General features: G+C 38.2%; 1 protein-coding gene across 1 annotated transcript; it reads left to right on the forward strand.

The window, feature by feature from the left end:
• Window positions 1–4,371: 4,371 nt before the first annotated feature.
• Window positions 4,372–6,084, forward strand: LOC141633027 (uncharacterized). The gene is made up of 2 exons (XM_074445524.1): window positions 4,372–5,697; window positions 5,929–6,084. Exons 1-2 carry the CDS (start codon window positions 4,372–4,374, stop codon window positions 6,082–6,084), a joined length of 1,482 nt encoding a protein of 493 aa, XP_074301625.1.
• Window positions 6,085–17,766: the final 11,682 nt, after the last annotated feature.

Here is a 17,766-nt window from a genome sequence, read left to right on the forward strand (position 1 = left end):
GATATGGTTTATGCATGAAGTCATCGAGTCGGGTTATCGCCGTCGTCGGCATCGGTTGCGTCTCAAGGTTTTTGTGTTTAGTAATTATCCTCCAGTAGATCTTGAATAGTTTAGTAATATGATATGGTTGTTAGTTGTAGGGTTCATTGTGGAGTCTTTATTGTCTTAATTGTTGGACGCACTTTCATGAAATAGCGAAAATATAGGGTTTCCCTACTGAGTTGCCTATTTAATTGATTTAAGATGGATTGTTGTGGTATTGGTATGTTTAGTATCGTTGTTGGAATGGTCTTTCTTGGTTGTTGAAATTGTTGTTGCTTGTTTATGTTTGCGAGGTGCATCCTCAGTTGCGTGGAGTCATCATTGGGAATGGCTTCACGCCCTTGATTCGCCCCTTGTGGTTCCTGTCACAAAGGGGGATGTTTACATTAATGGACATGTTGCGATCAGCGGAGTTTAGGTGAGCAAGGCTCCGGTCCCCCCACTAGCGGTGAGAGTTACATGTTGCGATTGGTAATCTGGCAGGGCTACGCATTCAAGTTTGAAGCCGGATATTGGTTATGATTGGAGTTGGAGAATGGTTGTACAGTTGACTACCTTGGTTGTTTCCTTCGTGTTTAGCTTGTTTTAGTTACTCAGTGAACTAACCTCGTGTTGTGTTTTTAAAGCTATGGTGATCCATTCGGAGATGGTGAGCAGTTGATTTAGCAGGTGTTTCTTGCTACGATGCTTGCAGGACATGGAAGGGAATCGAGTCATCACGCTGTCGAACTAGATGCCGCTGTCACTTGTGTCTAGTTATTCTTCTAGTAGTTATATTTTAATCTTTTTCACGTTGGGTCATGTTAGAAAGGATAAAGATATTTAATAGATGTTATGTTATTGTTTATTTGATCTACTTACCTTAGGCAACCAAGATGGTAGTGATGTGACTCTTAATTGCGCACATTTAGTCCCCCTAATTGAACCTATTTTGCATACTAATATAGCATTTCATGGCCATTTTATCCGTCAGTTCCTTCCTATTTTGCTTTCCTATTACATTGTATATATGTTGTAGGAAAGAAGATAATGAGGCAGAATTCCCGTCCCTAACGCATATTCGGAAGCTTGTTGACGATCTTGGATGGACTAGTATGAAGAGGAGGCAAGAACGATGACCAAAGAAGTAAGAATAAAGAGTATATATATGGATTGAAGGCTTATAAGCAAGAATATGGAACCCTGTGCCAGGATCTGTGCTTCCTGAGCACAGGACGAGCAATCCAGAATGCCATGGTCCGAGCGGCCTGACTACGAGTGTAACACCCCGTAAATTTGGACCGTTATTATATTTTAAAAGTAATATTTTAAATCAACTTTAATTTAATATTAATTTATTTGAAATAATAATAATTCGATAAAATATAATTTTATTTTATTTTGAAGTAATATAATTATGTTTGATAGTTTGGAAATGTTTAAAAGTAATTTAAACTATATTTGAACCTTTTCTTTAATAAAAGGTTATTTCGATGAAAAGTCGTAAACATGGGATTTTCTATTTCTTACGGTCGTTGGGTAAATGAGTTAGGATATAGGGCATAGGGGTACTTAATTTTCTAGTAAACTCGTGTTTAAGAACTTTAGCGTTTTCGAAAATCGCGTTTGACGAATAATTTGAATTTCCGTCAAAATGAATCAAAACCGAGTAAAAAAAAAAATAGACCCTAACCCCCCATGAGGCATCCGGCCCTCCCCATTCTCCCTAGGGTTTCATTTTTTTTTTTTTGTTCCTCTTGATCTTTGTTCTTCCGAAAATGCACAAAAAAAAAAATCAAATAAACTTACAATCGTAATTTCATCATAACTTCTTCGTTTCTAGTCCGATTTTCGCAAAATTTATATTTTCGGAATCCTCTCTTCAAGATCTACATCCTAGTATGTTTTAATTTCAGTTTTCATTATGTCGATTTATGATGATTTTGGGCATAATTTCGGTTTTAGTAATTATTATTGTGTTTTTGTTGTTTTTAATAGGTGAAGATTATGAGGATGATATAGGGGACTCCTATATAGTAGAGGATGATGGGTAGCTACTGTTTTTAGGGTTTTCTCAAGGGTTATTTGCCTTTTTCTAGCTTAAGGTAACTATTCCGAGTTACTCGGCGATATATGTCACATTTTTTTGTGTGTTGGATGTTTATGTGGTTGTTAATATGTTAAATTTATTTTATATGAATATATTTGTTAAAGTATGATTATTATGAGGTATAATTCATATGTTGGTAGTGTTGAATTGAATTGTTAATGGTTGTGTGTTGTTGGAATGGTTTTGTAACATTGTTGAGACGGGTTTTGGATGGAGAAGGAAGGAGACCGTAGGGCTGCCCAAAACAGCCCAAAACAGCCCCAAATCAGGTCGTGAGCAGGCCCCATAGGCCGTGTGTGCCGTGTGTGGTGTGTGTATGTGGTGTGGGTGTGGCCGTGTGTGTGTAGCCGTGTGTGTGGCCGGGTTTGGCCGTTGTTCGGATTGTATGTTTGAGCTTTTGTTTGATGTTTTGTAGTTGTCATTTGTACATTTGAACAATGCTTACATTTTGGCGTATTAGTAATTTTTATTAGTAGGAGAAACTGTTGGAAATGGGTTAGTTTATAAGTTATAATAATTTTCCCTTATGTTGATAATTTTCTCATGATTTGTACTATGTTGAATTATGTGATTTGAGTCAAAATGAACCAAGACTCGGAGCTGGGCCAATATGACCGAATGCGTTTGGTCAAATTAGATTTAAACCGGTCAGCCCTGATTTGACCAATGACCCGTCGTGGGACTTGGGTCGGGGATTTGTCTTTGCGGTAAGTTTAGATAACAGTGGATGACTTTGATTGTAATTGGATGCTATATATTAATGCCTTGATATTTATAATTCATATTTTGCAAACTTGGTACCTTGGCCATATTGGATTGTATTGTTGGAATGTCATTGGATTATATTCTTGTGTAGCCTTCCATATGCTAGCTTGTGATCATTTATATTTACAAGTTTGGACTTTTTGCCCTTTTTATTGTTAAGTTGGCTAAAGTATTCACTTGGGACGAGGTCTTAAGTGAGTATTTTCAGTTATTGTCATAGATAGGTCATTATAGTCTTTGACGAGTGTATGTTCACGGCTTAATAGCCTTTGTGTTCCTGGCTTGGTTGGTTTATATCCAAGCTGGGGCATGACCTTTCTGCCTATTTTGTGAGTAGATGGTCAGCTTAAGTACTAGCCAACCCTTTGGTGGACTCCTTAGGGTACTCATGTGGTTTTATCATGAGTCTTGGGTGCGGTGGTTTTATCCGCATTTCTCTAGGTCTACTTGTGAGTCTAGGATTAGGGTTGAGTCGTATCTTGGCCATGTTTTAAATGTAACCTCTGAGCCAAAATACTAGCTTCCCTACCTCGTGGTATAGACTCGAGTTACAAAGTGACTATTGACTGTACTAGGAACTTATGCCTGTCTCTAGATATATTGCCCTTTCTTGTTTGATGATTCTATGAATCATAGAAGGTGAGATGGAAGCCGGCTATGGTTGATAGAGTTTGGATTCCCGTGTGTTATTTGACTCACATGATAGTGTAGCTTGAGTTGGTCTAGTATTCACATGCTAGGACTATATGTTGTTTATATTGAATGTTTTTCATGAAAAGCTTGATTGTTTAGCCTTTATATGGGCTATGTATTATATTTGCTCATATTTATATGATTTCATGTTATATTAACTTGACATTTCGTGGCTGGGAGGACTCGGAGTTACTCCCCACTAACTGTGGCTTTCGTGTTTGTATAAAATGCGATTGACAGGTAGGTGATGCTTATATGGGGTACACGGACGAGCTAGCGACTAAAGAAACCTTGGAACCTAGATTGGTTCCCATTTTGTAGTGACACGTATGTCACACTTTTTAGGGACACATGTCTCCCTCTGTACATTTGGTTTGTATCATTTTGTATTCCGCTATTTTTAGCGGTGGTTATGTAAATAAGTTTGTTTAAACCTTGCATGTTTTGACACCTTCCAATTGGATATCTTTATAACAGGTTCAGGTTTTAAAAATTATAGGTTTTTACTATACTGAACCTATTAAAAACATATCCATGCAGTTTTTATTTAGAAATTACGTGTTTAATTTTTCCGCGTTTTTTGAGGGTGTCACAGTTGGTATCAGAGCTTATTTGCTCCCGACACACGTTTGTGCACCCTACTATAAATAATTTGACCTTAAAATAATAAACTTGAGAGACGGGTAAGATGGGTAGATTTAGGATCTTATGTTGTAGTCTCTTTGTGATTGCTATTTGTTAAGTAAGCCTTTATTAAATAAGCCAATGTCTTCTTTTGCAAGATGGCTCCTCCAAGAAAACCTGTAGATAAGGCAATCCTACAAGCTCTCACTCAGATTCTTCAGAATCAACAAAATCAGCCTGTTCCTGCTCCTCTTCCTTCCCCGCCTCCAGAAGGTGCCCCTGGCACTTATACTTGGGCGACAAATCAATTAACTCGAAATAATACTAAGACGTATGGTGGTGAAGTAGATCCAGTGGCACTCACTGAATGGTTCCGTGAAATGGAGAAGAGTTTTGCCTTGTATGAAGTTCGTGAAGGTGACAAGGTGAAATTGGCTTCTCATTTTCTTGTGAAAGAAGCGGATAGATGGTGGTCTATGACTGGTCCTACTTCTATTCTTGAGCCTGGCTTTGGTTGGGATCGCTTTAAGGATCTAGTTGATACTAGATTCTATCCAAAAGAGCTGAAACAACAAAGACTTAAAGAGTTCATGGAATTGAAGCAGGGAAATCTTTCTGTTCAAGCCTTTACCGACAAATTCAATGAACTTTCTCACTATGCCACAAGACTTGTCAAAAATGAAGACGAAAAAATTTTCTTTTATCTTGAAAAGCTTACTCCAAAGCTTAAGAGTATGATTCGTAGAGATTCTACATCCTTTGTCTCGATCTATGATGATGCCTTATGGGCTGAGAGTACTTTACGGGCTATCGATGAAGAGGCTCGTACTACTAGTACTTCTCTTGGCAAGAGGCCATTCTATCCTACTTCTAGGCCTTACGCCGTTCCTTCTAGGCCTTATGTTTCTCCTTCTACCCCTTCTTATCCTAACAAGAGAAGGTTTGTTCCGAGTGGTGAAGCAAATCAAGGTGCTCGTAATCTATCTCCTAGCAACAACAAAGGTCTTAAGGATCGTGTATGCTACCAATGTATGAAGCCAGCATATCCCAGAGTCGGTTGCTTTGATAGGGATAAGCCTATTATATGTTTCTTCTACAACAAGCCTGGACATAAGGCTAATGTATGTCCTGCGAAGAAGACTGCTGTTGCTACTACACCTGCTATTCCTGAGAGACCGAGAGGTCTTATTTTCTTGATGAGCCGTGCTGAGGCTGAGGCACACCCAGATATAGTCACTGGTACGTTCTTAATATTTGAAGTTCCTTGTTTAGTTTTATTCGATACCGGTGCTTCTTTGTCATTTTTATCGATGAAACTCTCCGACAAATTACCTCTTGAATCTTCACTTGGTGAAAGCACTGATATATCTTTACCTTCCGGTGACATCTTTTCTTGTTCTAATATCTATTCCAATGTTCCTATATCAATATCGGGACCTATTTTTCCGGCTAATCTCTTTCGATTCCCACTTGAAGAATTTGATGTTATTCTAGGCATGGATTGGTTATTTACTTATCATGCTCGATTCGAATGCCGTGATCAAAAGATTATTCTTAAAAGTCCTTTGGGTACTCGCGTATCTTATCAAGGAGTTAGAAAGCAAGCTAGTGTGAAATTAATCTCAGCCATGAAAATGGTGAATGCTTCGAAGAAGGGTCATCAAGCTTTTCTATGCGTAGTGACTACTTCTGATTCTTCTCTTCCTCCTTTGAAGGATGTTCCTATTGTTTGTGAATATCCAGATTTTTTTCCCGATGAATTACCTGGAATTCCTCCTGAAAGAGATGTTGAATTTTCCATTGATCTAGTTCCTGGAACTGGACCAATTGCTAAAGCTCCTTATCGTATGGCTCCTTCCGAATTGAAATAGTTGAGAATCCAACTTGATGACTTCATTGAGAAAGGCTTTATTAGGCCTAGTGCTTCTCCTTGGGGTTCTCCCTTTCTCTTTGTAAAGAAAAAGGATGGATCTATGCGACTCTGTATCGATTATCGTGAACTTAATCGTGTGACAGTCAAGAACAAATATCCTCTTCCACGAATTGATGATCTCTTTGACCAATTACGTGGTGCTTCTACTTTTTCCAAGATTGATCTTAGATCGGGTTATCATCAAATTCCAGTCCGTGAATCCGATATTCCTAAAACTGCCTTTAGCACGAGATATGGACATTTTGAATTTAAAGTAATGCCTTTCGGATTGACTAATGCTCCTGCTATCTTCATGGATCAAATGAATCGTACCTTTGGTGAGTACCTCAATAAATGTGTTGTGATATTCATTGATGATATTTTAATTTTCTCAAAGAATGATAAAGATCATGCCAAAGACCTTCGTATCATCTTAGACATTCTACGTCGTCAAAAGTGGTTTGCTAAGTTCTCTAAATGTGAATTTTGGTTACATCAAGTAGCTTTTCTTGGACATGTTACAACGACCTTCGTAAATGGGGTCAAATGGGAATATTTTGGGTTATGATGGCTGTGGCTAGACGAAGGGAGTAAGTGCGATAGGAATTGTCCACCCCTTGTCAGGGTTATAACAATATCTCAGGGCCACTCGAGGAGTAATAAACTGGAAATGTGTGGCCACGCTCGGAATGTATCTTTGGTAGATAAATCCGATCAATCAGTTATTCTCCAGATCGAGGAAACCACTCTCGATATGATCACTTGCAAGTACGACCTGAAAGACACCTTGCATTGAGTGGGAGATAGTAATAGAACAAGAGAATTTGTGACGCACACTTGTCGAGGACAAGTGGGAGATTGTTGTAATATGTGTCCTCCGACAATAATGCGATCACAACTGTTGATCATGATGATCACATGTTTAAATCTCATCTTTAAGAATACATGTGGGATGTAATATTTTACAGTCAACTGGTCCACACATATCGGTAATGATTGGCTGACTAGAATTTGACATTACTGTCATGCGACGGTGGTGATCATTTGATCCCCTTAGGTCATACCTATAGGAAAATACTCTTAATTGATTAATTAATTAATCGTATGCCGATACGAGTTAATTAAATTGCTTAAAATTGACAGATGATTTTATGTGTAACATTACCGTGTCTTATTGTAATTCGATTATATTAGATACGGTCTAAGTAATTGAATTGTTTTATTACTAAGATAAAGTTATTGTTTACGAAACAATTAAAATTGAATGAAAAAGTTATTATAAATACAAGACGTTGTTATTTATAATTCAATAAACCATTTTGGTACAAGTAATTACGAATTACTAGTCGATTTTGTATATGCCATATTTTTATTAGTATGTTGATTTTTAATGTGTTAGAATGCATAAATGTGAGACATAAACATGTAACATGTTACATGTGACATTGTGACAAAATTGACAAATTGACAAAGATAAAATGGAATCCATTTTATCTTATATGTACCGAAAAAGGGAGGGAGTATGAGGATTAATATTGTGTTTTTATTTAAATAGGAACATGATCATTACCTCTAGGTACTAGCCTTGCATGCCTATATTCTTGGTTAGAGAATCAAGCCCATGCATAGGGCACCCTTCCCACACCCACCGGTTTTTCCCTCTAAGAAAAACAAATGGGTTATTTTATTATTGATTCATAAAATTTTTCTACATATTCTAGAGTAAGAAAGTTTTAATCTCTCCATAATTTCTGAAACTTAGAGAGAAAAATACACACTTAATCTCTCCTCTTGGCCGAAATTTTCAAGAGGATTATACACATATTTTGTGTCAATTTTAAGTATAACTTATATTATACTAGCTCATATTTATAAAAGTTATTAACAGATTTTCTTGGGTATTCATCTTTGGAAGGGATTATATCCTTGAATCCTTGTTCTTCCATTTATAAGGAAAGCACAAGAACAAGTGAGAAGGAGAACTCACTTGTGCCCTAAATCCGAAATACCCATAGTAAGAATGACGACTTCTTCCATTTTATTATTATGTTTGCATGTATAAGAACAAGATTTAATTTATGACTAAATTAAATATCACATATATGAATATGTCGAAATAATGAGATTAATAATTTCTAATAGAATGATGAGGTGTTAGAGAAAGGGTTGATGAGGTGGAATGAAGCCCCCATTTATGATTCATATGAAGATAGCCATGATGACAAGATTGTGAAATAAGCTTATGAGGAACATGTGTCTTGCAAGAAATTATGGAATAAAGGAGAGGAATGGACTTGTGAGATTGCCTCACTCGAGGAGCCCAACCTTGAGAAGTTTGAAGTATGCTTCCATGAAGAAAATGAATGTCTCTTTCCTATTGCCTATGGAGATCATTTCGCACCCACCATGGAACCTATGATTGTTGGAGATGATATGGTGGACCTTCTCCAAAAAGTCAAATTGTCATATAAAAGGTACTTGGTGGAAAAGGTCAAGAACAAAATTGCAAATGAGCTTACTTCTTGAGATTTGGCACCCACAATCTCAACTCCTAAGGTATCCGGTCATCAATGTTATAAGAATTCTCCTTCTAATTTGGAAGGATTGACAAATCCAAATGCTATCATCATCACCGAAATGAGAAGAGAAGGTGGTAAGTGGAAGTCTCTGGATGAAAATAAGCCATACTTCATGCCTCGTGTTGACAAGAATCATGGGCTTGTTGGTTTGAAGCATTGCAAAGGCTCAAGTGCCAAGAGCAAGGTGAAAAAAAAAGTGAATGACGAGCTCCCTTGGCCAAGCTTCATATTAAACTGGAACAAACCGTATTCGTGCTTGTTTGAGGCTTGCTCACAAGCCTTTGACCTTCTTCTAAGAGCTTTGAGCTCTATGGACAATGAATTTCGATAATTCAAACTAGTTTGGTGGAGTCCTATCTCAAACCACCGTTTGTAGTATATGCCTTTCCACAATTTTGCATTGTACAATATCGTATATACTTTTAGATTACTTGTATTTTCTTATATAAGAGTGTGAGGGAGGGTTACTTACCCATTCTTTGAGTATATTTTCAGAAAATGATAAGAAGGGATCGCAAAAAGGGTGCAAGGGAAAGAATTTAAATAAAACACATGAAAGATTGACAGGAAGCAGCACATGACGCTCGTCCTGGCAACAAGTCGCTCGTCCTGAGCCCTGCTGCAGGCAAGAATGAACACTGACACAAAATCAGTTCGGATTACCCTTAGGGCGCTCCTCCCGACCATGATCCGCTCGAGCCAACTCTAGGATGCTCGTCCTGGACAGTGCCTTGAGTAGTATTCTAAACTGGAAGAGAATCTGAACAGATTCTCAAGAGGACGCTCGTCCCAGCAGAAACCCGCTCTTCCCAGCACTAAGCCTCTCGTCCCCACCTGAATGCAAAACACAAGGACAATCTATCTGAGAATTCGTGCGTCTCCTAAGCGGGACGCTCGGGCAGCAACCTCGGGATGCTCGGATGGGCATGGTAATTAACTGGATTGATTAACATATCCGCCCGAGCGCAGCCCAGACCCGCTCGTCTCTCACCCTTTCTTTGTTATAAACACCCCCACCATCCGTATTTCGTCCTTATTCTATCTACTAAAAATCACATGTCATTATCCACAAACAAAACTCATCACAAAAACCAAGTAAAACCCTAACATTCACATCAAGAAAATGATGAATCTAAGAAGTAAGAGCAAGAAATCAACCGAGGCCGCAGCAAAACGTCACAAGGGTGCTACTTCATCCGCCTCACGGGAGGCAAGATGTCGAGAGAATGTAGTGATACACGGTGTTACACAACTTGAGTATTTCCCCGAGGTACTCTTCACCGACGATGACCACCGCCAAAGATTTTTGAAATTGTTAGGGACAAGGGCTTAGAATTTCAACACACCCCTTGAGATGCTTAGAAGGCTCAATGACTACAGTCAAGGGAATTCTAATATCAAGACCTTTGTGATGGGAGGCCTAATCACAATTATGGCCAATGAACTTTGCCGCGGGTTCAACATAAATGGGAACTATGAAAAGCTTAAGGGGAGCACTTTGATTGATGATTATGCTATCTTCAACCACCACCGGTGGTGTACATACAACCAAGCCGGAAGTGTAGAGTGGTTCACAAAGGGATGCACATCACTAGTTCTCTTAGGATGGAACATACCACCTACCGCGCCCCGGTTGAGCCACCACCAAGAGAAGAAGCACCTCGTCAACCTCGTGAGTTGCCGGAATGGGGGAAATGCACCACCATCTTATGTACCCATTCCACCCTACTCAACACAACATGTACCATTCACTCCTCAGGATCTGAGAGCTCCAAGCATGAATGATTTAATGCAACTTATGCAAAATGTCGATCTTAGAGTGCATGAAGGGAGGGTTGACAACTACTTGGCCCAATACCCCTCCTAATACAACATGGCTCAACAAGGTTACATCAACCCTAGAGGCCCCCATCCATCTTGGGCTTAACCACACCTTTTGTTCCCTAACTATGGCAACCAAGAAGGGAACTTTGGTGACCAAAGTGGAGGATTCTTTGGCCAAGGATGAGGCTATGAACAAGGAGGATCTAGCAGACGTGGGTACCGCAATAATAATGATGATGATGACTGAGATGGTTAGAGGTGTTTGACCACACCACCTCCATTTATATGATACCCTTTCTTTCCCTATCTCTCATGTATAGTTGCATTGCATTTTAAATTATCTTGCAATTAGTTTACACCTCACTTGCACTTGTATTATATTTCACATTGCATTTACATTAGTTAGTTCATATAGTATAGTTGCATTATAATATATGTCACATGATTCATATAGTTAGTTGCATATAGACTAGAATTCATGCATAATCACTAATGATCAAACGTATTCATTTCTACACTAGAAATAGTGTTTAAATCGGTTTGGGGAGGCTTGATCATAAGTGACCATAGTTTAAATAGAAAACATACATCATATAGTATAGTTTAGATTGTATTCATTTGTCATATATGTCATATAGAAATGCATTTAGTTAGAGCACGCATTCATTCATATCATTGCATTTATTTCCATAAATTCAAAAATCCAAAAACAGGTATTTCTTTTTCATTCCTACTCCTACATGTACATTTAGGACAGTGTCCAAAATAAAGTGGGGGATGAGAATTTATATTCCAAAAATAATTAAAAAAAATGAAAAAAGTTGGAAAAAAAATCCCAAAAATATGTTCTTTAATTGCATAAAAATAAAATCCATAAAAATTTCAAAATTTCAAAATCCAAAAACATGTTCTTTAATTTAGTAGTGTAGAATTGTATATACTTGTGTTTTTGTTCTCTTCTCATATAGATACAACACTACATTTGAGGCATTGTCAAGGGAATGTGAAGACCGCTTGGTATGATCGCTCTAATCTCTATTTCCCTTCCATTTATTTTCATTATTCATATGAGGAGGATGGGCTTACATGTCAAGTAGGATGTTGTGTATTTTGTTATTGCGGTTTGTGTATCTCTTTGTTATTAGGAGTTGCATCTAGATTATATGACATCTTAGTTGATAGAAGCGTATGCATTAGAGTTGTATATATGTTAGTTGCATCATGACATGTAGTTTGCATGGTTAGAAAAATTTTGTGGAAATGCCTATTTGGGAAGCTTGACAAGTGTATATAAGGCCCTTGTAGATAATTTATCTCCTTGAGACTTTGTTTGCTTGAATACCCTCAAGACACCCTAGGATGTGTCATACTAGTATCTTTTGACCCATGGACTAAGGCCTAGTCAAGAGTACCTTGTGGTGTGATAACTCCTTGGCTACCGTTTATTCCAAGTTGACTTTTGAAGCCATACAACTGTTCCTAAACTTCTATCATCTTGTTTTGCCAATACAAAGGGAATGGGCACAAAAATCTTCAAATTGAGTTCAAGTATCAAAATGAAAAATATAAAAGTTTGCAAATTCCATCAAAGAGGAGCAAGAATAGACTCATAAGCTTTAATAAAAGTACCCTTGTTACAAATGGGGTTACTTTAAAAATGTTCAAAAATGCAAAAATTGAAATATTGCGAAGTATCAAATTGTCAAACATCAAAAAATGGCAAGAAATGTTCTCAAATGGGAAAATACCACAAGAAATTGGGGGGGGGGGGGGGGGGGGGGGACAAATCAAAAAGCAAACTACCAATGTGAAACTGAAAACATCTTGACCCGTTTTATCCATTGATCTTATTTGTTGCATGGTGGAAAAGGGACGACCCTTCTTCTTGTCTAGGTAAGAGGGGGAATTTCGCAATCCTACAGTGTTTCTAACACCATAAAGGGCCTACTCTTGACAAAAGCATTTAGCTATTGAAGATAAAAGTACCCAAGTTTGACACAACTTGGAGGTGATTTGTTGGTATCCTCTTAGACTTAGTAGCTTGGAGAAATGATATCTACAATGGAGTGTGTACCCTTGAATTACTTGCCTTGTAGATGATTTCCGCCACTTAGATGAGGAAAGTGTCTATTCTTTTGTAGATGCATCCGTTACTTGTTTTTTGTGCTTAATGTTTGGATGTATCGCCATTTTGGCAAGCCCCGCCTTGCCTTGCAAGAAGGCATCTTACCTCATTGATGTCTTATTGTGAGTTGAACGGGCGGAGTGAGACCCGCTAATTGTCTCACATCGGTTATATTATTATATTAGTATAAATAAACGTTATAGTTTTAGTCACCTCTTTACTAGGGACGAGTAAAGGTTTCGTTTGGGGATGTTTGATGTGACTCTTAATTGTGCATATTTAGTCCCCTAATTGAACCTATTTTGCATAGTAATATAGCATTTCATGGATATTTTATCTGTCAATTCCTTCCTATTTTGCATTTCTATTGCATTGTATATGTCTTGTAGGAAAGTAGATAATGAGACGGAATTCCCGTCTCTCACGCATATTCGGAAGCTTGTTGACGATCATGGATGGACTAGTATGAAGAGGAGGAAAGAAAGATGACCAAAGAAGTAAGAATAAAGAGTATATATATGGATTGAAGGCTTATAAGCAAGAAGAAGTAACGCTGTGTCAGGATCCGTGTGCCTGAGCACATGACGAGCGTACCAGAGTGCCATGATCCGAGCGGCCTGACCACGAGACGAGTGGATCAAGGAGCTATGATCCGAGTGTCTCCCTAGTGATACAAGCGGATCCCTTTACAGATTCAACCATGCTTAAAGCCAAGACGCATGGATCTCCCAAAGAGTTGCTACATGATCCGCGCATTTCCCTCGGGACTTGCAAAGCTCTACTCAACACTTAACATTGTTATTTACTAATCTACCCTTGCTTAACCTAATGATGTACCTGTTGGAAATCTCTATCTCCTTACTTTAACATATTCATATATGTTTCAATTTTAATTTAGTCATAAAATTAATTAGATCTTATGCATGCAAACATAAGTAAATATAAAGAAGAAATCATCATTCTTACATTGATATTTCGGATCAAAGGGCACAATGGAGTTCTCCTACTCACTTGTTCTTGAGCTCTCCTAATATGGATGAACAAAGGATTCAAGTATAATATCCCTCCCAAGGAATAATACCCAAGATATTCTCTTAACAAAATTAATATTATTAATACTAGAACAATATTAATTTAAATAAAATTGACCCAAAATATTTTGGTCCTCTTGGAATTTCGGTCAAGAGGAGGAAGAAGAAGGAGGAAATATTTTTATCTCTCTAAAAATATTTTTGATGATGTTAGAATGAATATTACAATTGATTCTTCTAAGATAAGTGTATGTGCCAAAAGACAAACCCTTGGCATGGAGGGTTGGAAAAACCGGGTATGGGAGGGAGAAGGGCCAATGCATGAGCCTCTATTCTTCCCAAGAAAAGATTAGGCTTGCATGGCTAGGAGACTAGGTTTAATTATATTGTTTTCCACTCAAATAATTCAACATAATATAAACATCATACTCCCTCCTAATTTCGGTCCAAATGGGATAAAATGGGTCCCGTTTTATCTTTGTCAATTTGTCACATGTTACAAGTCATGTAAAATTGTCATGTATTTTTAACATATTAAAAATCAACGTATTAATAAAATATGTCATGTACAAAATCGACTTAGTAATTCACAATTACTTGTACCAAAAACACTTTACCAATTGTAAATTACAACATCTTGTATTTATAATAAATTATTCATTCAGTTCAATTGTTTCCGTAAACAACAATTTCATCTAAGTAATAAAACAATTCGATCACTTAGACCGTAATTTATTTAATCAAATTATAATGAGATACGTAAATATTACTTCCAAAATTGTTCGTCAATTTTAAGTAATTTAATTAACCCGTATCGTCATACGATCAATTAAATGATCAATTAAGAGTGTTATCCTTTAGTTATGACGTAAGGGGATCAACTGATCACCACCGTCGCACGACAGTAATGTCAAACTCTAGTAAGCCAATCATTACCGATATGTGTGGACCAGTTGACAGTAAAAATTACTTCCCAAATGTATTCTTTAAAATGAGATTTAAACATGTGATCATCATGATCGACAGTTGTGATCGCATTATTGTTGGAGGACACATATTCCAACAATCTCCCACTTGTCCTCGACAAGTGTGCGTCACCAGTTCTCTTGTCCTATTACTATCTCCCACTCAATGCAAGGTGTATTTCAGGTCGTACTTGCAAGTGATCATATCGAGTGTGGTTTCCTCGATCTGGAGAACAACTGATTGACCAGAATCATCCACCATGGATACCTTCCGAGCGTGGCCACGCATTTCCAGTTCATTACTCCTCGAGTGGCCCTGAGATATTGTTATAACCCTGACTAGGGGTGGACAATTCCTATCACACATATTCCCTTCGACTAGACACGACCATCATAACCTAAAATATGCCCATTTGACCACATTTACGAAGGTCGTAGTAACATAAATCAAGGTTAATCTGAAACTGTGTCATCTTAGGTGAACAGTCTTTAGTCAAAAGAATCGACTCATTAGAATACTATATAGTAGCTCTCGCCACGACCAGGCTATATAAATTTGCCAGAACTCTATAAGCGGTCATAAGGCCCGGCAAGGTGTTCCTAACTGTCTGCCTATGTGATCGACTAGTCATCACACATGACTCCATGGCACTTGAACTTGCCATCAATCGCATCACATTCTAGTCACTTCGAGATGTCACCTTATGTAAGTAACTATGGGCGAATACAATGCTAATCCGTGTTCAATTTAACGGGGTTCAATTATCTCTACAACCCGTTTGGATGTAACAGTGTATAAGAAAAGATAAAAGACAAATGCGATTATGAACATGAACAAAAACAACACTTTTATTTCATTTCAAAATCTAACATAAACTTGGTACACGTTTAAGTCCCATGGACGCAACATGTCCATCATGCTTGGTCTGCGATAAAGGCTTGGTGAGCGGATCGACTATGTTGTCATCCGTCCTAACCTTACAAATCGCAATTTCCTTTCTTTCAATGAAATCTCTAATTACATGATATTTTCTAAGTAATTGTGTAGATCTATTACTAGACTTTGTCTCTTTAGCTTGCAAGATTATCCCACTATTATCACAATACAGAGTGATGGGATCATTGGCGGTAGGTACTACTCTTAGACCTTCCGTGAATTGCCTGATCCACACAGCTTCCTTGGCAGCTTCTGATGCTGCAATGTACTCAGCCTCCGTTGTTGAATCCATAGTCACAACTTTCTTGAAGCTTCTCCAGGTAACGGCACCACCATTGAGCATGAAAACAAAACCAGCTTGTGATTTCAAGTCATCTCTATCCGTTTGAAATCTCGAGTCCGTGTATCCATTATCACGTAGTTCGGTGTCTCCTCCAAACACTAAGATAGAATCCTTAGTTCTTCTCAAGTACTTAAGGATGTTCTTAACGGCTATCCAGTGACTCTCACATGGATTTCCTCTATATCTACTCGTCATGCTCAAGGCATACGAGACATCAGGACGTGTGCATATCATGGCGTACATGATTGATCCAACAGCGGAAGCATAAGGGATCATCTTCATGCGTTCAACATCATGGGGTTCGGAGGGAGATTGAGACTTTCTCAATATGGTCCCAGTTACCATAGGTACCAATCCCCTTTTTGATTTGTCCATGCTGAACCGTCGAAGAATCTTATCAACATAAGACTCTTGACTTAGTGTCAATATCCTCTTGGATCTATCTCTATGGATCCGGATACCTAATATGCGTTGTGCCTCTCCTACATCCGTCATTTGGAAGTGGTTACCTAACCACTTCTTAAACGAAGATAACATCGAAATATCATTTCCAATGAGTAGCATGTCATCGACATACAAGATTAGGAACACAACATTGCTCCCACTAAATTTCATGTATAAACATGGTTCCTCAACACTTCGTGTGAAACCGTTCTCTTTTATAACATGATCGAATCGATGATTCCAACTTCTTGATGCTTGCTTAAGACCATAAATGGATCTCTTAAGTTTGCACACTTTGTTAGGATTCTTAGAATCAATAAAACCTTCTGGTTGTATCATGTACACTTCCTCTTTTAAATGCCCATTTAGAAAAACGGTTTTGACGTCCATTTGCCATATTTCATAATCATGAAATGCGGCAATCGCTAACAAAATCCGTATGGATCTTAGCATGGCTACGGGGGCGAAGGTCTCATCATAATGGAGACCTTGGACTTGAGTAAATCCTTTTGCCACTAGCCTAGCTTTGTAGACATCATCATGTCCTTCTATGCCATTCATGACATTGAAAATCCATTTGCATTGAAGAGGTCTTGCCCCTTTAGGCAAATCCACCAAGTCCCAAACTTGGTTTTCATCCATAGAATCCATTTCGGACTTCATGGCTTCAAGCCATAAGGAGGAATTGGGACTAGAGATTGCGGCCTTGTAGGTGGCGGGCTCGTCACTTTCTAAAAGCAACACATCGAGTGTTCCATCTTCTTCGATAAGTCCCACATATCGATCGGGATGGCGTATAACTCAGCCCGTTCTTCTAAGAGGAGGAGGGACAACCGCACTAGATGACGAAGGAACATCTTCTTGCGTCTCTACTTCGGTTTGTGGCTCTTGAACTTCATCAAGTTCAAAATTTCTCCCACTCTGTCTCTTAGAAATAAATTCTCTTTCTAAGAAGACAGCCTCGCAAGACACAAAAACTTTGTTTTCTTGAGGTTTGTAGAAGTAGTAACCTCGACACGTCGAGGGGTAACCTACAAAAATGCTTTTTTCGGATCTTGGGGCAAGCTTGTTGTCGGCCTTTGCCTTGACGTAAGCATCACATCCCCAAATTTTCATGTAGGATATATTAGGAACTCTTCCCGTCCACATCTCATATGGAGTCTTTTCGGTTGACTTCGTGGGACTATTATTGAAAGATCTAATTGCGGTTTGAATTGCAAATCACCAAAACGAGTTTGGTAGCTCGGTTTGACTCATCATTGATCGAACCATATCAAGTAGGCTTCGATTTCTCCTTTCGGAAACACCATTGAGTTGTGGTGTTCCGGGTGGAGAAAGTTGTGATATAATACCACAACCTTTCAAGTGTCAATCGAATTCAAGGACAAGATAT

Source organism: Silene latifolia, chromosome Y (assembly GCF_048544455.1).
Source record: "Silene latifolia isolate original U9 population chromosome Y, ASM4854445v1, whole genome shotgun sequence".
Classification (NCBI taxonomy): domain Eukaryota; kingdom Viridiplantae; phylum Streptophyta; class Magnoliopsida; order Caryophyllales; family Caryophyllaceae; genus Silene; species Silene latifolia.

Excerpts from the sequence above, each read along its gene's own strand:
- LOC141633027 (XM_074445524.1), top strand. The coding sequence starts at position 4,372 with ATGGCTCCTCCAAGAAAACCTGTAGATAAGGCAATCCTACAAGCTCTC. Across the intron at positions 5,698-5,928 it reads TCCCACTTGAAGAATTTGAT|GATGTTCCTATTGTTTGTGA; the intron begins GTTATTCTAGGC and ends CCTCCTTTGAAG.